The sequence below is a fragment of the Glycine max genome, chromosome 1, assembly GCF_000004515.6.
Source record: "Glycine max cultivar Williams 82 chromosome 1, Glycine_max_v4.0, whole genome shotgun sequence".
Classification (NCBI taxonomy): domain Eukaryota; kingdom Viridiplantae; phylum Streptophyta; class Magnoliopsida; order Fabales; family Fabaceae; genus Glycine; species Glycine max.
In genome coordinates this window covers 5,770,400-5,793,464 of record NC_016088.4, presented here as the reverse complement: position 1 = coordinate 5,793,464, position 23,065 = coordinate 5,770,400, and the positions used below count along the sequence as shown (strand labels likewise).

General features: G+C 33.4%; 2 protein-coding genes across 2 annotated transcripts; one reads left to right on the top strand and one right to left on the bottom strand.

Moving 5' to 3' along the window:
• Nucleotides 1–1,062: 1,062 nt before the first annotated feature.
• LOC100788925 (calcium-binding EF-hand family protein) lies at nt 1,063–1,840 on the bottom strand. The gene is given in 1 exon segment (NM_001254343.2): nt 1,063–1,840. A coding segment is annotated over 1 exon segment (564 nt). The 5' UTR covers nt 1,788–1,840; the 3' UTR covers nt 1,063–1,223.
• An 18,555-nt stretch (nt 1,841–20,395) lies between these two features.
• On the top strand, nt 20,396–23,065 carry LOC102665675 (uncharacterized). Its single transcript, XM_006573900.1, has 2 exons — nt 20,396–20,629; nt 22,472–23,065. Exons 1-2 carry the CDS (start codon nt 20,396–20,398, stop codon nt 23,063–23,065), a joined length of 828 nt encoding a protein of 275 aa, XP_006573963.1.

Below are 23,065 nucleotides of genomic sequence, written 5' to 3'. Positions count from 1 at the left end.
CTTTCTCTCTTGTCTTCATCATTCAAGACTCAAATTCATCCAAATTTGTCATGTTTCTGGTTTGCTTGTACATCGAGCAATTGGGTTCAACATTTCATTCTTTTTTCTTCTTTTTTTTTAGCTAGGTATATCTTTCATTCCTTTTTCTATCTCTTGTCCCTAGATAAAAGGGAAAAAACAAATTTTTTATACACCTATATCACTATATCATGTATTAATAATGTATAATATGTTTATAACTAGATAAAATTAGTATATGTCTTTCATTCTTAATTAAATTGTGGGAGAGAACATGGGTTTTATTTCCGATATAATATGACAACTAAGTCTGAATTAAGAATTATTTTCATAGTTGACCCAAAGGACTAAAATTTGTAGAAATACCTTAGAATCTCACCAAAAAGCCAAAGACCTAAAGTACGGTGGTTACAAAATAAAATATAAATTAAGATAATTTAGGTAAATACAAAAAATCCATCATAGAAAATGTTATAAAAATAGTATTAGAGAAAGTGTCGGTAATATTCTCCTTACATGTTTCAATGTATTTATAAAAATAACATAAAATAATATTCTCTTCGTCCCTAATTATATTTTTTTTCCAGAAATTTGTTTGTCTTTTTTTTATAAATTCCTATTCTAATTTTTTTCATGCATATCCTTACTTAATTATTCTCTTTTCAAACATTAATGAGAAATAATTAAGTTAATTAAGTTGATAGAGAGATAAGAAAAAACATAATTTTACAAATAATTAACATATTTAATGTGATTAATTAAATTAATCACTTTTCTTAAAGAATATGAATTATTTGAAAAATCTTATAATTAAATACAAAAGAGTATCTCTCTATATAAATATATATATGGATCCCTTCCGGTTAAGGCCCCTAAGCCGTCACCCCTCTAGCTAATTGTTGAAGAACACAAACAGTGCAATAACATGAGATTGTGTTAGATGATATGAATTGTTTCCAAATAGGCACGAGTAGAGGAAGTAGTAGAGAAACATTACACATAAAAATAAATAGGTTTAGAAACAGAAACCAATGAGCTTGATAATTTAGTAATGAAAGTTGATTTATAATTATAATCATAGAAATTAGACGAAATTATTATTTATAGTAAATTACAAAAAGTAAGATAGCTTGTAAATGCAACAGAAATTCAGAAAGCTAGCCAAGTAAATGAAATTAAGATAGCTAGCATATGGGAAAAAAAAATCACCCAAAACTCTGTTCCACAATCCTAACAAACTCATTGCGATCAATTAGTTCATCACCATTTCGATCAACTGCATTAATCATTTCTTGGCATTCCATCAAATCTTTCCCTAACCCCAAACAGGATAAGACCCTTTGCAATTCTCTTGCCTCTATAAACCCATCTTTGTTTTGGTCAAACACATCAAATGCTTGCTCTACCTCCGACAAGGTAACATCCTCATCATCAAACAATTCCCCAATATTTTTTACATCAAACCCCTCTACCCCATCATCACCATCACATTCAACATTCATTCCCAGCTTTTCCATCACCAAAACTACGTCTTCTTTGGACACTTTTGCACCTCTCTCAATGTAGTCTAAACCCTGCTTCACATGTTCACAATTTGAGTTATTAACTCTAGTTTTGGTCCATGCCTTCCATTTTTGAGAGACATAACTAAACACAAACTTCAAGTAAAACAAAAAAGACAAAAAACCCTTTATTCTAACGTTCCATGTTAGAATTCCTAGACATAAAGAGAGCAAAAATAGGATTGTATTACCATGTTTCTTCTCCATATTGATATATATAGAGGGAAAGATTATTACACTGAACTATTGTATGCGGATGTAGTTGTTCTGGGAACCAATGTCAATTTATAGAAAAATTGCAATGACTCATTCTGAGCTTCAAGTAGAAGCGTCAACCCTTAAAGATACAAGGGTGAAACTCTTTGCTTCAAGATTTCCCGGAAGAAACAAACTGTTTTTTTTAGAGGAAAACATACTGTTTCTTAAAAAACTGTTTATGGTTAGTACTAGAGTACTGAGAAGTAATTTTTTCCATTAACTAGAATTTCTATGAAATTTTCAAAGATAAAAGATTGACTTGTCGGATGTGAAAAGACAATTATTGAAATTTCTTAATGGCTCAATTATCCATAACGTGTTACGTTAAAGTATGTGGAAAGTGGAAAATACATAATTTGTGAGTTGTCAAAGAAAAACGCTGATATTGTTTAAAAACGCGCAAACAAGTGAGTCTCACAGAAGTTCCAATGAAATCGGAATGGCTTTTGCCTTGTATGCCAACAAAGATGCCCTAGTCACTTCACGAATATTCTTGTTCTTGCCTTTGGTTAGTTCACATGATTTGATTTAGATTAAAGTTGGTTTTACTTATTGTCCATCTCGTGTAACTCAAATCGGGCGTGTTCAATTCACAATTAGAATTTGAAAATTTCTAAATAAAAAAAAACTTAACGTGCAATTGCATTGACTCGTTTTTTTTTTCTTTTCAAATTTGAGTGATAATTATTGCTTAAGTTAAACAAGTTAGGGTAGTCAACTTAACCCGCCTAATTATTTCTTTCATTTCTTTTTTTTAAAGGAAATCGTAGATAGAACGATTTTTTTTCTTGGAAGGAATATGTAGAATAACACTAGCACAACAATTTCCATAAATCAACATGCTTTGCCATTTGTTTCCATAAACTATCATTTCGTGGTTTTGTGCAATGCTATTCGTACTGAATAACACTTCTGTAAACCAAAAAGAGAAAAGAAAACTCGAAAGATAAGAATGAGAAAATAAAGTATTAATTAATAATGTGAATTTTGATTTTTGGACAATAAATTAATAATGTGATTGAATCCTTAATCTTTCTATCTCTGATTTGTGGTCTGGGCATTGCCATTATTAAAATTGTTATTGGTACTACCCAACCTCAATGAATAATCATTTTATCCCACACCCTGACCCTTCTCTTTCACTTCTCCATCATGACACTCCACCATTTCTCTTCCTCTTTTACACTATTTTCTTCCACTCCATTTGTAATTGTAATCAAATTATCATTGATTTGGTTGCTGTTAATAAAGGTAATTAATGTAATAATTAATTTGGTTACGTTTATGAATGATAACTTCTATCTAATTAATATATTTTAAATTTTTTAATTTGAAAAGATATTGATTACTATTAAAAATGGTAAATTATATCACAATTAATTTTATTGTTTTAAAAAATTAACTTCAACTAAAATTAATTAAAAAGGAGTGGAAAAAGGTACATAATGGAAATATGATTTCGTTGTGTATTTTTTACGAAATACACAACTGAATTATGTTTCCGTTGTGTATTTTTTTACACTCTCTTTTACACAACGGAAACATGATTTTCTTGTATTGTTTGGGGACAAAAAAAAAATACACAACAAAATCATGATTTCTGTTCCTGTCACAAATAGATCGAACACTTACTTTTCTGCCGAAGGGTCACTAGCTATGTCGAATGGTTCTTCTATTGACAACTTGTGCATATCTTCAATGTATATAAGTCCAAAAGGGGGTACTTACAAAAGGAACTCTGATACTCAAGCAAGGGTTTGATTCAAAGCTATCAATGATGTGAAGTGAATACTCAAATGAACAATGATCTTTACTTTAGGGGTTCTTCCCTTTATATATTGACCTTACTAAGCCTTGGATCTATGGACTTGTTGCATGTTCTGATTACAGTTAGGTAATACTCCTCTTAATCTTGTTTAAGAGCTTTTGACTAGATAATTATCTTTAAGCGGGTTCTTTAACCATAACCATAGCCTAATGGTACTTGAGTGCTAAAGGTCGAGACATGTTATATGGATTGTGCGAACACATGACCGAAAGGGTATTTCGCTTCATAGGGCATGTTGCACATTAGGTGTCCGTATAGGCATCTTCTCATCTTGTTCGAATACTTATCCGGTATAATTTTGTTGTATTGTTTGGGGCCAAAAAAACATACATAACGAAATCATGATTTTATTGTGTAGTGTGGGGGTGAAAAAATCTATGCAGTGAAATCATGATTTTGTTGTATATAATACACAACGAAAATATATTTCCGTAGAAAAGACAATTTTGGAAATGAAAAAGTAGTCACATGGGTAGTTTACATAGCAATTGTGGTAATGAGAATAATAGTTCCCTTGTTGTCTGGCTAAAGAGGGCTGTACAACATTCCTTCAGGCCCATAGACTTGATAAAGATACAAAGTAGGCCTCAGCCCGGTTCATGTGGTAGCATCCCAATTTGTTTCTGCTGTTCATCATGTGTAATTTTTATTTATTTTTTATTATGGGATAAGAATAACAAAAACAACTGCCTAACATAACAGACATCATGTGTATTAATTAGTTATTCTGCACCATTCCCATTTTTAAAAATAAAATGATACTTAATGATAAAAATTGGTAAAAATAAAAGGATGATGTAAAGTACTACCTTAAATGTTTTAATTTTTATTTTTATGTCTTTTGTTGTTAATGTAACGGAATTGCAACTTTTTTAGGTTCGTTCTTATTTCACTCTCGTGATTGCTATGTGTATATAAGATTTAAAAAATATTTTCTTTTGATAAAAAGTTATATATTTTATCCAAATCAAGTAATTTTTTCACACACAAAATTTAAGTTTTAACTTTGCTTAAGGACAAATCAAGTAATATTTAATGATTTGATTTGATTTCATTCTAAAACCATCTAGTTTTTTTTTTTATCTGCCAAAGAAATGTAATATCATGAATTGAAACAATGGTACAAGGAATACCACTATCAGATAGAATGTTAACAGATAAACCAAACCAGGACACATAACACCATGGTTACCAAATATAATTCTAGTACCATCTAGTATTTTCCTTCATTCTATTCCATTGATTTTTATAATCCAAATATAAGGGTAGTTTCTTAATTAGAGCATCATCATCCATACTGTGTATGTGTGTTTGTTTTTCACTGTGCAAGTTGATGTTTAACTTCCATACCTCTAAATAAACGAGGGAATGCTATGCTTTTTTCCCCCTTTATTAGTGTAAGGAATAATTATTGCGTCCCTCCCCACTGTATATTAATGGTAGTGGTAGGGTCCAAGATAGCTAGCAAAGTTTGCATGGACATTTTGCTTGTCTTTTTCTCTGTTGGGTGGCAAAATAATAAGGGTGCACTTCCACAATTTTGCCGAGAAAGTTTTGGGGCCTTTAATATAGAAGACTTTATTGCACCGAAAAACAAAAGGAAACCTTATTTTCCAAAGTCTTCGTTCTTACCCGTAAGTGAAGCAACCGGAAGTTACTTCATATTAAATGCACAACTTCAACTCCAGTCTATACTTAAGCCCTATAGTTTGCATATATAATAAGACATTTAGGCAAAGGCAGAGACAGGAAATAATTAAATGAGTTACAAAAGCATATTCTTATGCAAAAATGCCGCTTCCATTTTCAGGCTATTTCAGCTTCGTATAATATATGGTATTTGTTTTACGGATTAATTATTTATTTTTGAAAATACAGGATCAGAAAAATTTATCTGAACTGAACTGAAATGGAACAAAAATCTGGCTATAGAAGACTAATCTGAAAATACAGTTTGATTCTTATTTTTGGGTTATCATATTATATAGCCTTAAAGTATTCATTAATTTTGTGCCAAAAAAATCTAAGGGACTAGGAGATCTTTACCTTCAATCAAGTTTTATTTATTTATAAGACTCAAACCTAAATCCTGTTTAAGGGTTCAAATCCAATTTCATTCATGTCAACTACTTGTGTATATAGAAATTCATAATTTAAAACTTTAAAAGCTATTAGAGAAAAATTATCGTACTTTAAATTCTTTTCAAATAAGTCCTTATATATTAATAGTCTTTAATTTTTGGTGCATTAAAGAAACCTACAAGATTAGTTGGTCAAGTGACAAGTAATTTGACTTTTCAAATAAATTTTTAACTATGAATCTTTTAAATAAAAAAAAGAGAGTATAAATTGAGTTTTATTCCCTTAATCAAATGGAACCCAAACTCAATTTGATTTAGTTAAATCCAATATAAGTTTTGAATATTAATGATTTCAGAAAATATATATAAGTTAAGTCAAATAGATTAACTTAAATACAGTAAGTTATTAAAAAATTTATATATATGTTCCTATAGTTCAATAAATGTTAATAGCCTTAACTTAATTATATAAGACACTAAATATTGGATGTGAGTACTTTAAACCAATAAAACAATAACATAATTTTAAATCACAAGATGTGATCAAAATTTGTCTACAAACATTACACATGACACTAAATATTGGATGCGTTGTATTCATATTTTACTTTTTTTCTTTAACAAAGCAAATATTTTCATTAAAACAATAAGATAATTTTAAATCACAAGATGTGATCAAAATTTGTCTACAAACATTACACATGACATACTACCAAAACCTTTTAAGCCTCACCAAAAGAAAAGAATGCATATTCCTACCATCTTTATATGCTTATAGGAATTAACCTATTCCAAACATTAAAATAATTCAAATCACTAAACCACTAAAATATTTTTGTAATTTCATTAAAATAATTATAATATTATATATCATATTAGTAATAATATTTTTATTAAAAGTGACAACTGTTAAATATGAGCTATTTTTTATAATAAAAATATATTGAAAATATCTTTAAAAATATTTATTTAGCAATTATTTTTTACTTAAATATTATGAATTAATATTTTTCTTATTTATGACTTGTAGATATGAAAAAGAGGGATTAAAAGCAAAAAAAATTTAGAAAATATAAAAAATATAAATAAGAAAGATTTTTTGGCATCAGACCCAAGTCCATTCCAACAACTATAGAAAGAGAGTCAAGCCCAAGTCCACTCCAGTAGCTATAAAAAGGGAGTCAAGCCAAGGAGAAAGGACACCACCCCAGAGACTCAGAGCTCTCTAATGAATACATCCTAAGCTGAGTGTCTCTAGCAGGGGGAAATCTTTCTTTTTCCATCCCTTCTCTTGTATCAGTTTCTAAACCCCTTTTCAAGTGTAACGCCCCTTATGGCTATGAGAGGCTAAACCCTTAGTTAGGGTTTGACAGGCCTAAAAAGCCAAAAGATGTATTGTACACTTCATATTTATCAATGCAAACAGGTGTTTGCTTTCCTATTACCTTTCTTATTTTAATTTCATGTATCATTCATCTTTGCATCATCTTTATGGGTTAGGTACTCGACAGAGGATAATCCTTAATAGAAATAAAAGGAAGGTCTTATATGCATCAGTTTTAGGGATTAGTGCTCGACAGAGGGTAATTTCTAATAGAACTAAAAGGAAGGAGTATCTTAATAAAATTATTGCTAGACATAGAGTGATTGCATTATGCCCATGCATCAAAGCAAACATCTAGAATTAGAACTTCATGCATTTTATCTATTGAGTCTTTGCAAAGACATTTGGGAGATAGATAGGTAAGATACGCTTGTCATCGTGAGACGTTAGGGGCAAGTATTCTAACAATTGCGGGTAAGAAAAAATTCACCAAATTGATAGAGAAAAATCTAAAAAAATACATTTTAGGCAAATAAGGCAGACTAGGTCCTAACATTATCACATTCTGAATTTATCTTTCTTTATCTTCATCTTAATCTTTTTATTTTTTTTTATTTTTTTACTTTTCTTATCTTATCTTTCTTTATCTTCTATTTTTTTTTATCTTTATCATCTTTTAATTTAAATATTTTATCTTTTCTATCTTCTAGTCTTATCTTTAAATCTTTTATCTTTTCTTTTAAATCTTTATCTTATCTCCTATCTTTCTTTATCTATTATTTTATTTCCTTATCTCTTGCTTGTAAATTAGGTTTGCATCAATTTAAGTACAAACAAAGTCCATGTGGAAATCGACACTCGGACTTCCGAGTCTTTACTACTTGGACATTTGGTACACTTGCTAATTAGCTAACAAGTTTTTGGTGTCGTTGCCGGGGACTTATTTTTCGTACTTGGTTGTTTGAATATTCCAATTTTAAAGCAATCAATTTTATCTTTTAACTTTTTATTTTTATTTTTTAAAAAAAACTATTTTTTCTTTTTCTTTATTCACTCTTATATTAAGAAAAAAACTTTTTTCTTGTGAGTCTATGCTTGCAGGGTGGAACCTCAGACGAACTTGATCCATGGAAGACATTTTAAAGATGGAAGATCTTTTTAAGAGGTGGACTGAGTATCTTGACAGCACACGATCAAGGGTCAGTCACCCACCACCGGTAAATTGTGATTTTTGTGGAGGAGAGCATTGCAATGACGACTGTCATCTCTACTCCATGAAAAACTCTTGGTGGAGACATGAGTTACACCCTTACAATCAATATGAAGAAGAAGGAACTCCTAATCTTGAGGGTGTGTTCGCAGAATTCATGGCATACCATGCTAGCTCTATAACCAATCAAAACTCAATGCAAAACCAGGAAATTCAGGTTGGCATGGCAAGAGCTACTCCATGGAAAATTATCGGTGGGAGCAAGAGTTACAACCCTACAATCAATATGAAGAAGAAAGAAGTTCTGATCTGGATAATTTGTTGATGCAATTCAAGAAAACAATTGAATCTACTCAACGAGCATTTAAAAGTCTCGAAATTCAAGTTGGTAAGCTAGTAAAAGAAGTGGCTAAATTTGTGGCCACAAGAGAAGAAAACTTTGTAGAGGTTGAAGCTCATGAGGAAAGCCTTGTAGAAGAGCATGATTCAAGAGAAAAAGGTGAAGAAAAAAGTGAGGAGAAAGCACAACAATGGAAGAAGTGCTCACAAGTAGAAATTCAACAGGAAAGTATTCTCCAAGTCAATACCCCTCCTCATCAACTGATTGTCAAGGAAGAAAGGCATGGAGAACATGAGAAATCCATAAGTGTCATTCTTTCCTTGATCACTAGCACTTCTCTTGCAATGACATGGAAGGTGTTTCCGAAATACATGAGTTTCATGGAGTCTCTAGCTAAGAGGTGAAAATGCAAGGAAGATGTGTTCTATGTGACCTTCATGCCACCTTGAAGGCATTTGACCCGTTAAGCTAATGACGTTAAAGAAGCGCTTACTGGGAGGCAACCCATGATTTCTTACTCTATCTCTCTTTAAGTTAATTGCATTGTGTTTTTTTAGGATAGTTGTGTTATTTCTTTTCTTTATTTATGATTTTTTGCATTTTAATTTCAACAATTTAATTCCAGTAGTTTAAATTCAGTCATTGAATAAAAATTGCATGATATTTATGAAGTCATTGCCAAAGCTTTTTCTGAAGGACTCAAACACTTGAAATGCTGCATACCATTTTTGTGAAAATGTTGGTTCCATGAAGGCAACCGTCAGTTCAAGTAGTGGAGTATGAATCACAACAAAGAGAGAAAATGTTAGCCTGTCTGAAAGAAATCATGGTGCGATAATCCAACAACTTTGTTTTGTCCCGGTGAGTTGTGTGAAACTTACTTGTGAGAGAACGTCTATTTCTAATTTTCTGATTTTGCATCGTTCTTAGACTGTTAGATTAATTACATGAGGTGGAAATGATCAAGGTCTTGTTTCTTCTTATTTTCAACCACTTAGCCAAAAAGCCAACCTTTGATGATAATTTATCCCTTGCACCTTATTTGAGCCAAAAATGATAATCATGTTTTATGTAAAACCCCTAAGCGTGCTTTAATTATCTCCTACCTTGTTTTAGGGTTTATGAGAGCATAAGGATTTTAGTCATGATATGCCCCTAATTTGGGGGAGGGTTATGGTAAAAATTGTCTCAGGAAGGTAAAACAACACCCAATAAGGCACCCTAAAAAAAAAAAAGCTTGTAAGCCCAAAGTTTCTTTCCTAAAAAAAAGAGAAGAAGGAAATAAATCCAAAAAAAAAGAAGAAAGAAAAAAAAAGAGAGAGAAGAATAAGGGCAGAAAATAAATAGGTGCCTTAAGTGCTGTTAGAACAATAAATTGAGGGTGAAAAACAAATAAGCCTAGGCTAAATAAGTGGAAGTTTTTCTAGGATAAATGCTCTCTTATAACCCTACTTTTTGAAATCCTAGAAAAATCATAATTTCTTTGATTAGCCAGGTCACATTACAAGCTAATAAAAGTCCTTAGTGATCCACCAAGTATAAGTAGGATAACTTAAACTGATATGAAGTGCAAAATTGGGAACATTAATTGCAGGTCGTAGAATTTTAAACACTCACCCAAGACATTAGCGCGCAGAGAGAAACACTAAAGCCTTGTGAGGAAAAGTGAGGCAAGCCGACCTGATTGATTTCTACTACTAACCAATTCTATCTCAATGTTTGTTTGTGCTTCCATTGCAAGAATCATGGTAAATGCAAGAAGGTCCAGCTAAGGGAATTTGAAAAATTGCAGCTATTGAAAGTGTTGGAGCATTCGAGCGTGTTCTCATTTTTGTTTTTTCTTGAGGACAAGCAAAGTTTTAATTTTGGGGATTTTGATAACTGCTAAATATGAGCTATTTTTTATAATAAAAAATATTGAAAATATCTTTAAAAATATTTATTTAGTAGTTATTTTTGGCTTAAATATTAGGAATTGATATTTTTTATTATTTATGGCTTGTAAATATGAAAAGGAGGGATTAAAAGCAAAAAAATCTAGAAAATATAAAAAATATAAATAAGGAAGATTTTTTGGCATCAGGCCCAAGTCCACTCCAGCAACTATAGAAAGGGAGTCAAGCCCAAGTCTAATCCAGTAGCTATAAAAAAGGGAGTCAAGCCAAGGAGAAAAGACACCATCCCGAAGACTCAGAGCTCTCTAATGAATACATACTAAGCTAAGTGTCTCTAGTAGGGGAAATCTTTCTTTTTCCACCCCTTCTCTTCCATAAGTTTCTAAACCCCTTTTCAAGTGTAAGGCCCCTTATGGCTATGAGAGGCTAAACCCTTAGTTAGGGTCTGACAGGCCTAAAAAGCCAAAAGATGTATTGTGCACTTCATATTTATCAATGCAAACAAGTGTTTTCTTTCCTATTATCCTTTCTTATTTTAATTTCATGTATCATTCATCCTTACATCATCTTTAGGGGTTAGGTGCTTGACAGAGGGTAATCCTTAATAGAAATATAAGGAAGGTCTTACATGCATTAGTTTTAGGGATTAGTCGCTCGACAAAGGATAATTTCTAATGGAACTAAAAGGAAAGGGGTATCTTAATAAAATCATTGTTAGACATAGAGTGATTGGATTATGCCCATGCATCAAAGCAAACATCTAGAATTAGAACTTCATGTTATCTATTGAGTCTTTGCAAAGACATTTGGGAGATAGATAGGTAAGATAGACTTGTCATCGTGAGACATCAGGGGAAAGTATTCTAACAGTTGTGGGTAGGAAAAATTCACCAAATTGATAGAAAAAATCTAAAATAATACATCTTAGGCAAATAAGGCAGACTAGGTCCTAACATTATAACATTCTGAATTTATCTTTCTTTATCTTCATCTTAATCTTTTATTTTTTTTATCTTTTACTTTTCTTATCCTATCTTTCTTTATCTTCTATTTTTTTTTATCTTTATCATCTTTTAATTTAAATATTTTATCTTTTCTATATTTTATTCTTATCTTTTAAATCTTTATCTTATCTCCTATCTTTCTTTATCTATTATTTTATTTCCTTATCTCTTGCTTATAAATTGGGTTTGCATCAATCTAAGTACAAACAAAGTCCTTGTGGAAATCGATACTCGAACTTTTGAGTCTTGACTACTTGAACATTTGGTACACTTTCCAATTAGCTAACAAAAAGATATTTTAGCTAAATAGGTCCACCCATTAGATTTTATAGACTTTTTTAAGGCCTACAACCTCACCTATTTAACTAAAAAGATCTTATAAAAATGTTTAAGCATGACCTTTTAGCTAAATAAGGAAAACCACATCGGTCCTTAAACAGGTTGGATCAAAGGCCTCCGACGAACATCCCAACTTACTTCCACCCCCCATGGGATAGGTATATTGTTTGGTTTCTCAACATTTGAATTGACATGCTTTTGAGTCTTGTTCCCTACTATCTCCAACTTGATTAATCCAAACCAAGACATGGCGATAGAAATAGGTACCAAATAAGCCCTTGCTTATAAAAGATCGAGAAGGAATGAACAACCAGAAAAAATGTTGGAAATTCCTCCATAGTTAAGGTTGATTCACATTCAAGTAAACATGCAAATTTAAATACATAGGAAATTGAGGAGCACATTCCTAGGCATGTATAAGAAGTTGTGGAGCAATTTCCAAGGGCTTCGAATTGGTTTCTTTGACCTTGAGACTTATACACTCCACTTAGGAAAGTGAAGCTTGGAATTACAAGGAGCTTTATGAATGTAACTCATTTATTGCCATCCTCCACTCACTCTCGAAGGAAGCCACATCCCTCTACTATAAATATGGAGGCTTGTGAAGAGTTCAAGCATCCCATCTCATCCCATCCAAAGAGAAGCAAAGCAAGAGTGATAGTGAGAAAGAGAGTTCTAGTTTCCACCATACTTGGTGAGAGTTGAGAGAAATTGTAAATCATCCTTGTTGGGTGAGGTTGAGAGATACTCTCTTGTGTTGAGAGAGTCATTGTAATCCTACTTTTAACAGTGGAGATATTTACTGGCTTGGTCCTATGGTTTTTACCTTTCACATTGAAAGGATTTTTCATGCTAAAAAATTCATTTATCAAATCATCTGCATTGAAACTATGGCCTTTTTTTGCCCAACCTACTACCATAGAAAATCAAGTTAAATGTCCAATAAGTAATGCATAACATTTGTCGATTGAATTGAGCCTATTCATAAACTTTATATATGAGAAACGAGAAAAAACAAGCCAATTTAATGCGACAGAATCACAACTTTCACAAGTTATACACACACAATAGTAACATTTATATAAAACAAATTGCTTGTGAAGGAAAATAGCATTGTGTTTACATACATTATTTGTCGGTTCTAATTTTGAAAATAAAAAAGTAAAATGAACCTTAAAGCATACATTATTTGGCTCTTAAACAAATTTAAAGTAGAAAGGTTAAACTTACAACAAGGTTGTTGCACTTGTCATTGACCCAGCGTCCCGTCTTTAATTTCTTTGTTTTCTCCATCACCTTCCAAGCGGTCGGTGGTCATCCATGCTCCTTAGATTACATTAATTTAGACACATGTTAATAGTAATATTTTTGTTTAAAAGGCTAAATGAATACTATTCAAATCCTTCACAAGTAACCTAATTTTATCACTCCCTTTAATATGTAATAAATTATATTGAATTTAGACCAATTGCAAGGAGTCATGAAGATAAAATAAAATTACCAGCTTCTCAAATTGAGCTATAGTAGATATAGAGCCACTATAGTATGTCGAGGATCTTTTATCAACAGTCTGATTCTCCTTGGCAATAGAGCTCTTGCTCTTGAAAACTGAAGAAGCCCAATGTTGGTCTAAGACTACTCGGATATTGGGTGGAATCCAATCCCTTTCTTGACCATTACTGATCTTGTTGATGAATTTTTCAAAAGTCTTGAACCTCTCTTCTCAAAAATAGATTTGATCGCGTTCTCCTGTTACGGGTTCCACCTATACTTTTTCTGCATTTAAAAGATGGGCAACAAATTAAAAGTAATACAAAAGAAACATTTTAAACTGAACCAAAATATTAATTACCTTAAACTCTCCAAACCACCTATTATGAAGTTCAGTTGATGCCTTCTTCCAACTTGGACATGCTTCATTAAATTTTGCCTTAAAGATGTCTGAGATGATATGGAAAACCCCTAAGTCTAGCAAAAATCTACATAAAAAAGTTGTCAAAACCATATTTAAAAAATGGTATAAAAAGTGAACATTAAATTTTAATTTTACTTACTCTTCATTTACCACTTGAAGCAAAGGCTTTCATCAATTGGTTGTCCACACTCTGCACGAGGTGGTAACTTAAGTGTAAGTGAAACTTCTGATGTCAAAGGTGTGGCCTCCCTAGAAGGGGGGACCGATTCCCCTACATTGGTGGGATTCACTTCCTCTTGATGAATTATAAAAATTGGAGCTTGACAGTGTCCAATAACAGGAATTGTTGGCTTTGAGGTTGATATGTGAATGAAAGAGTTGATGGTGACTCGAGCTATCTAAGTAACACCACGACCTTTGCCGCGATTAGGTGCTTTACGACCTCTGCCTCTGTTTAGCACTTACATGTTTGACATTTAATAACAAATAAAAACAAATTTAAGAAGTTAATTTTTAGTAAAAAAAATAACTCAAATTGTGAATGAAAATTTAATCATATCATGTGTTCTCTACACCAAAACCTGTGACTTACTTTCCTTTAATGCTCGCTACAACTAATTACTACAACATATAAATGGTTCATGAAAATATAAAAACAATTAACATAAGGTCTAATGGTTGATTTTAATTTAGGAATTACCTAAGACGAATTTGTATCATTAAAATCACTCTCTATCTCATCTTCGCTTGTGATGTATTCATCATGGTATGGTTCATCTAAGTCTGATTGATCCAATAAATATTCATCTACTTCTTCTCCACCTCCATCAATGTGACACCTTCTACCCCATACATATATGTACTAATAATAAAATGAATGATAAATTATAATTAATTAAAAGTTCTTAAAACACATTTAAATAAAAGTCTTTCAAAAGGGTAAAAAGCTCACATTCACTTTCCTTGCATCATAGTAAACTTGTTCGAATAAATAATAAAATCACTTCGGCTCAAACAAGGTCGTCCAAGACTTCATACAATTAATATAGAAACCTATACCCCAATGTCACATCCTATCAGAGCATTGTGTCTTGACGTCCTTCAGCACAAGATTCCTTAAAGCAATTCACCTAATCATCTGCTCCCCCAAACACAAAGTACAAGATCATCACAGGATCCAAACACAAACAACACACAGGGAGTGAGTTATCACATTCCTAACTAATAGAGAAACAAGACAACTAGATACACATATCATCTAAATGAGGTACAACTTACTTCAACATAACTCACGTAATCCCACCACTTTGTCATTTAAAATTCACTTTTTAATCATCAATCACATTACACATGAATCACACACCCCGATCAAGACATAATAACACATCAATTTCATAATAAACAATTAGCTAGCGTTATGCAATAGTTATGCTAAGACTCAAGCCTATATACAATGTGGTACCATGTCAGTGAAAAACCACCCTGGGGTGCTTAGGAGTACATAACAAAACACAACACAAAATAGGTATGTCAGGTCACTCTCACCAAGTAAAATCATAGGGAGACCAGTCAGGATCACGTTGTTTTGTGAGAATGCTCGAATCATGTGGGATCGGCATAGGCTTAAATGAGCACTCAAACTGGGTGTATTTACCCCCAAGGCTTACACTTCGAAGAGTCCGTCAGGGTCCTTCCCTCCTGATTCAGGTCCAACCCCTAAAACAATTTTTGCATGCAGACACTGCTCATGAATTATACAATACCCATGACCTCACACTCGTGTTTTAAACACGTTTAACATATTGCGCTATAATTTAACACTGGTTCCTAGATAAGAAACCTACACTTTCCCTTTAACACTATGCATTAACACTTTTCTCAAGATAAACACTGGTCGGGTTATTGTATAATTCACAGCTCACAATATAAGTAATGTCACATCAAGTGTTAACCACACACTTATCACCACTAAAACTCATGTTCACAATTTCACATCTTATAATGTCACGATCCACCATCACATGTTTACAGGTATCTCACAAATTAACACATGTTCAACTTTGCACTTATACTCAATCTCAATAACAATATTATAATCTCAAAGCAACATGTTATTCCATAATTCATCACAAATTCTATTTATAGACACTGCTCATGAATTATACAATACCCGCGACCTCACACTCATGTTTCAAATACGTTTAACACATTGTGCTACAATTTAACACTGGTTCCTAAATAGGAAACCTACACTTTCCCTTTAATACTGCGCATCAATACTTTTCTCAAGATAAATATTGGTCAGATTATTGTATAATTCATAGCTCACAATACAAGTAATGTCACATCAAGTGTTAACCACACACTTACTCACAAATAAAACTCATGTTCACAATTTCACATCTCATTATGTCACAATCAACCATCTCATGTTTACATGTATCTCGTAAATTGACACATTCCAATTTGCACTACTCAATCTCCATAACAATATTATAATTTCATTATAATAATTTATCACGCCTCATAACTCATATACACATAACATGTTGATCATCATCATGGGAAAATTAGAACAAGATATTAATTTTTATAAAATAAGTCATTAAAGAATATTATTTAGAGTATAATTCACGTGAATAAAAAAAAACTCAATTTTTTTAAGGGTTCACACTCAACACCAGAACACATCAATTTCACAGCAATTTCTCATTGAGACATCAATTGGTTCGTCAAACATATATAATTCACAGTTATAATTGTAAGGATAAAATCAAAATTTGTGGAAATACCCCAAAACCCATTCCAATTGATACTCTAAGGATCCCTACACATGTTTTCACTACTCCCCAATTGTGAACAACCCATCCCTTACCTCTAAGCGGGCTCACGTGTGTATTGTGACAGCAATAGCAGCATCTCTAGCGGTTTTCTGAGATTCCTCAAGTTTTTCCTCTGACTGCTCTGATAGGGTTCTCAAACGTTAGAGGGGATGAGAAGGGATCGAAGCCTCCATTCCACTGTCTACATGCGATGAGTATTTATCCCTCCACAGGCATTATTTTGCAAATCCCAATGGTGAAGATGTTTGGAAATGAATTTCGAACCACATACAAAACTTCACGACAATCCAACGGTTAAAGAGTCAGGGATCGTAGTTTTACTGAGACAATTTTGGGTTTTTGCGGGACAGGAAAAAGTTACTATGCAAAGGGTATTTCTCTCCGCTCCGACAGCTTTTCATAATTTCCAACAATGAGAATGTTCGAAAATGAGTTTCGAACCTGGTGCTCAAATTTCACGATGATCCAACGGTGAATGAGTCCAAGATTTTCATTTTTTTGAGATAGGTTTGGTGGTATGCGGGAAAAAGAGAGGGTTTTGGAAGGAGGAGAGGGGAAAACGAAATTGGGAGGAAGAAGAGGCGTAGAGAGTATCGTCAGTTTGAAAACTGACCTAAGATGCCTCTATTTTTAGCTAGGGTTACTCAAAGCCTATTATTTACTCTATTTATTCATTTTTATTATTTTATTAAAAGAAACTCTATTTTCTTTCATATCAAAAGAATAAATAAAATACCCTTTTTATTTTCTCTCAAACCATCATTTTAATACATTTATTTTTCCTTATTTATTTAATTATAAAAACCTCATCATTTATCTAAAACTCTATTTATTTATAAATAACAATCATTTTTAAATTAGTTTACGAAAAATGGGATGTTACAATCAACATCCACAAGAAGATAGATAATGACATTTGGGGTCAACTTGCAGCAAAACTTGAAGCCCTACAAGCTCATCATCCTTGTATGGAGCCTCTTGCTCAGTTTGATTTAATATATTACCAGTGATTCTATTGCGAGTTTTGTCTTGATTACGGCCAACCAACCTCGGTGTCCCTCAGGATATGTCATGTAATAAACTTGCTTCGATTGTTGTGCAAATATGAATAGATCATATGCTTGATCATATCTCCATGATTTCTGTACTTCAACGATCCCATAGTTATTATCTACTTTTGTCCCAATATTAGGAGTATTACCATGCTTGAAGAGAACTAACTTTAGTGATAGGAGACCACTATACTCCAATTGCATAATATCAGTCAACATTCCATAAAAAATCATATTCTAATTGACCATTGGTTCCTTGTACAGAAACATCATAATTAGAGGAACTCATGCCTTCATTGCAACGTACTGCTTGGAATTTGTATCCATTTATAATGTAGATAGGCCATGATTCAAATTTTCTCTTAGGTCCCTGTTAGACCCTAATTTCATCCGGGTATAATGTTTTTATCATTTGGATATGATGTTTTGATCATTGCTAATCAAATTACGGTGTTTGGAACCGGTTACAGCGCAAGGCCAAGGGGTCGCACAGGGTTTTGATGGTTGTTTGTCAGTTCCAGAAACAAAAGCCACAAGGAAGGGGCAAAGTGGTTATTTCCTAGAGTTTTCTGACCCTAAACTCGCCTAGGCTAGCATCTAGCTTGCCTGGGCCAAGAAAAAGCTTCAACCCTAAGCGAGCAGCTCGCCTGGGCGAGCTTCCCTTGCACCAAATGGCTTTTTCTATAAATAGTCATGAAGGGGAAGAGGCTCAAGGGGGGGGGGGGGGTTGAAAAACTGAAGAAAGGGAGAAAAAATGCAGAAAGGAGAAAGAGAAGAAGAAAAAAAGAAAAGCCGAGGCGCTGTCAAATCAAAACGTGGATCATTTCCTACATCATTTCTCTTGCTAACCTTGTACCCTGTGCAATAGTCAGTTAGTTTTCTTTTTCTTAAGAATTTGATGTAATCCATGTACCCTTATAGGTCCTTTGTGATATTATGTGTGCATTTATCTTCTCCACTTATCGTTGGTAATTTCATTTTATTTGTAAGGCTTAGTTCTAATTTGTCACTAGTGTCATGAAATTATTTTTTTTAGTGAGACTGGAAAGTAATAAACATAACCAAATGAAAAAAATCAATTCATAAGCAAACTTCTTTTCGTCAAATATCACTTGAGATCGTTTTAAGGTCCAACGTCTTAACGGTTCTCTTCACTTTTTTTCAATAAAATTAAAATGTCGTTTCAAGGTCCAATGCCTTAATGACTTTTTGTTTGCATTTGAAATGAAATCTTTCAAAAAAAACATAAACATTCTTATTAAAGAACTACGTATGTCTAATTTCCTCATTGCACCTGGGGATATGTTGGAGCAAGGGCGACACCCTTGTCGATTCGAAAAAAAATAATAATAAAAAAAGGAAAATAAATAATTTTGAAGTCATGTTTTGCACACTCAATTAAAGGTTGTCGTCCCATGTGACGGGCGCGTGGGGTGCTAATACCTTCCCTATGCGTAAACAACTCTTGAACCATTTTTTTCAAAATTCGCAGACCTCTTTTTGGTTTTTCTAACGTTTTCCTTAAATAAACGTTGGTGGCGACTCCCACTCGTTTTCTTCTTAGAAGATTGAAGCGCCCCCAATTATTTTCTTTCGTCGTCCGGTTGTAAGATAGGTTGCGACAAATAGCAACTCCACTAGGGACTTGTTAAAGAGTTAAAGTTTCATTTCGTTACCGTTCATTAATCCGTATTGTGCTCATGTTCATTAAAGTTTCATTCCGTTACCATTCATTTTGCGGTTTAGCTTCGAACTCGTTTCCTTTATTCGTTGTTTCGCTCATGTTTGTATATAACCTTTGCTACGTTGTTACTTCTTGGTGTGTATCTTTGTATCTATTACCTTTTTAGTTAGAAATAAATTATGCCATTGAATACTAGGATAGACAACATGTGCTATACTTTTTGTATCTAACTGGGAATTTTTTGGTTGTTTTGCATGTAGGGTTGGGTAATTCTTAGGTTGCTCCATTCACACATGACACCCACACTTTTTGCACACACTTTGAGATATTGGGCCCTATACCCGAGTCTATGTTAGCCATAGGGAGTGGAGGTCGATTTGTGGTCATGCTGGGTCCCCGTCTCGCTTCATAACAGTGAAGCCTCATCTAGAGTTTTCCTCTTTTGGTGATGGATTTTCGTTGATAGTCACTATCGCCATATTGTATTACCAAAGAGGATGATATCTCTAGAGGTCGGTAAGGTTACATGAAAATACCCTTGGGAGTTGTCACTAGATAGTGGACTTTTGGATCCTTTCCATTAGGTTCCTGAATTAAGGACACAGAGCAAACTCACTATGTCTGGTTTCCTTGATCGCGTCATGCATCTCTTTATGGCATCATAATGGACATATCATTCCTGCATTTATCATATTCATGCATTGCATTTGCGTAAGTCATTGCATTGTCATACATATTCATTTAGCATGTTTTTGTTCAACCAATTGCATACATTTTGTTATCATCGTTCGCATGTTATGTATAATCCTACCGTATAGTTGCATACATTCTGTGTGAAATTTGCAATACTTCAACAACGTATCATTCACATGCATTCATGCTCGTCTGTCTTTCCACTTTGGTTTCATTGCTCATTGCATTCTTTCCTTGAAGTCAAATTGTAATCATTGTAACCAAAGAGAAAGATCACGCTTTACGGCACCCTTACCAGGCGCGTGCCAAGGCTAGAATAATGAGTGAAATAGAAGAAGTACAAGAATAAATGAAGGCTGATATGGAGGCCATGAAGGAACATATGACAACAATGATGGAAGAAATGATGAGCATGAGGAAGATGATGGAGGATAACACTGCTATAGTTGTTGCTGCGAGTATTGCTACTAAGATGGACCCGATTCACCCAGCTGGTTTCAATCAAGTGAATCGTCCAGTCTCAGATGTAGTAGGTCAAGGAGGCGAGACAGTGAAAAATGCATGTGGGCCTCATCATGTTCAAGTTCAGAGAAAACATTCCTTCCCACCATATAGGTTGCCTCCTAATTATACATCACCCATTATTGTATACGCTTCTGGTGAGAATTGTGGAAGCAATGCTTTCCAAGATTATTTTGATGATGCCAAAGACTCAAGTCAAGAATCAAGAGTCAAGAAAGTTTCAAGAATCAAAGAGTCGTTCAATCAAAGTTTCAAGAATCAAAGAGTCGTTCAATCAAGATTCAAGATTCATGTAAAGAATCAAGAGAAGACTCAATTAAGATAAGTATTAAAAGAGTTTTTCAAAATATTGAATAGCACAATTTTGTGAGAATCTTTCAAAGAAAAATCTTTTACCACTAGTTATACTCTCTAGTAATCAATTACCAGAAGGCAGTAATCGATTACCAGTAACCAACAATCTTTTCAAACTAATTTACATAGCAGTAATCGATTACCATGAGCATGTAATCGATTACCTATGTTTTAAAACATTATATTTTAAATTTCAAGAGTCACAACTTGTGATAAAACATTTTAAAATCATTTCAAACTTATGTAATCGATTACACAATACTTGTAATTGATTACCAGTATTTCTAAATGTTTTGATTTTCAAATTTAAACATGAAGAGTCACATCTATTGATGTGTAATCGATTACACTATGATGGTAATCGATTACCAGTGACTTATTTTGAAAAATAAATTTCCAAAAGTCACAATTCTTAAAGTGACTTATTTCTGAAGATTTTTTCAAAAGTCACAACCTTTAAGTGACTAGTTTTCAAAAGAGTAACAACTTTTAAAGTGACTAGTTTTCAAAAGAGTCATAACTTTTAAAAAGTGACTAGTTTTTAAGAAATTGTCAAGAGTCACAACTTTTAACTTGTTTTTTCAAGAGCCATCAAATGGCTATAAATATGTGACCATGGAACGAATTTTACAGAGAGAATTTTCAGATTTCTTTCATTCATTCAAAGCATTCTTCTAAGAGTTTTTGTTCAATACATTCTTTATTCAAGAGAAGTTCATTGGCCAAAAACTTGTGCTATTATTTTTCTTCATTCCCTTTTCCTTTTTCCAAAAGATTTCAAAGGACTAACCGCCTAAGAATTCTTTTGATTCTTCCTCTTCCCTATAAACAAAAGATTTCAAAGGACTAATCACCTGAGATATCTTTTGTTTCCACTTACAAAGATTCAAGGGACTAACCGCCTAAGAATTCTTTGTCTTAACACATTGGAAGGTACATCCTTTGTGGTACAAGTAGAGCGTACATCTACTTGGGTTGTAATACTGAGAACAAGAGAGGGTACATCTCTTGTGGATCAGTTCAAGTGGAGGGTACATCCACTTGGTTGTTCAAAGATAACAAGGGAGGGTACATCCCTTGTGGATTTTTGCTTGTAGAGGATTTTACAAGGTTATTGGAAATCTCAAGAACCGGTGGTTGCTTGGGGACTGGATGTAGGCACGGGTTGTTGCCGAACCAGTATAAAAACTTGTGTTTGTTTTCTTCTTCCCTACACTCTTTACTTTTCCGTTGTGTATTTTTTTATTTCCGCTTTACTTTTGTCTACGTTATTATTTCTATTCTTTACTTTCCCATAACTTAGTAGTAAAGCCTAATTAAATATATTAACATTAAGAAGAATAAATTTTTAATTAGTCAAGATACGTTCATAATTAATTCAACCCCCCATTCTTAATTATTCTGAGGCCACTTGATCCAACAAGAATATCAATAATTTTGCACCCGTACTCATTGAGAATCAACAATCCCAATCTAATCATGCACATGTCTCTCAACCCATGGGGGAAACACATGAAGTTCCCCAAGACCACACTCTGGCCGGGTTCAGGGTTTATCCAGGATATACCATAGAAGGACAAGCATTTTCTGGCATCCCTGTGTTGAACGCTCCCGAAATATCTCAATGTCGCCCGTTATCACAACCCTGCATTCTGTAAGGGGAGAGGGGACTTCCACAGTACTTGAGAAGGAAAGGATTGAGCATATGGAGGAGAGGCTACGCGCCATTGAAGGAGGAGGAAATTATGCCTTTGCTGACATGGTAGAGTTGTGCTTGGTACCTGACGTGGTTATTCCTCCAAAGTTCAAGGTGGCAGATTTTGATAAGTACAAGGGAACCACTTGCCCAAAGAATCACTTGAAAATGTATTGTAGGAAGATGGGGGCATATGCGAAAGATGGAAAGTTGTTGATCCATTTCTTCCAGGAGAGTCTTGCTGGGGCAGCTATTACTTGGTATACTAACCTGGAACCTTCCCGGGTCCATTTCCATTCCTGGAAGGACCTAATGGCTGCTTTCATTAGGCAATACCAATATAACTTTGACATGGCGCCAGACAGAATGCAGTTGCAAAACCTGTCCAAGAGAGACAATGAGTCATTCAAAGAATACGCTCAAAGGTGGAGAGATCTAGCAACTTAA

Coding starts and splice junctions, on each gene's coding strand:
- LOC102665675 (XM_006573900.1), top strand. CDS start 20,396: ATGAAGGCTGATATGGAGGCCATGAAGGAACATATGACAACAATGATG. Junction 20,630..22,471: donor GTGGGCCTCATCATGTTCAA/GTTCAGAGAAAA, acceptor GGCCGGGTTCAG/GGTTTATCCAGGATATACCA.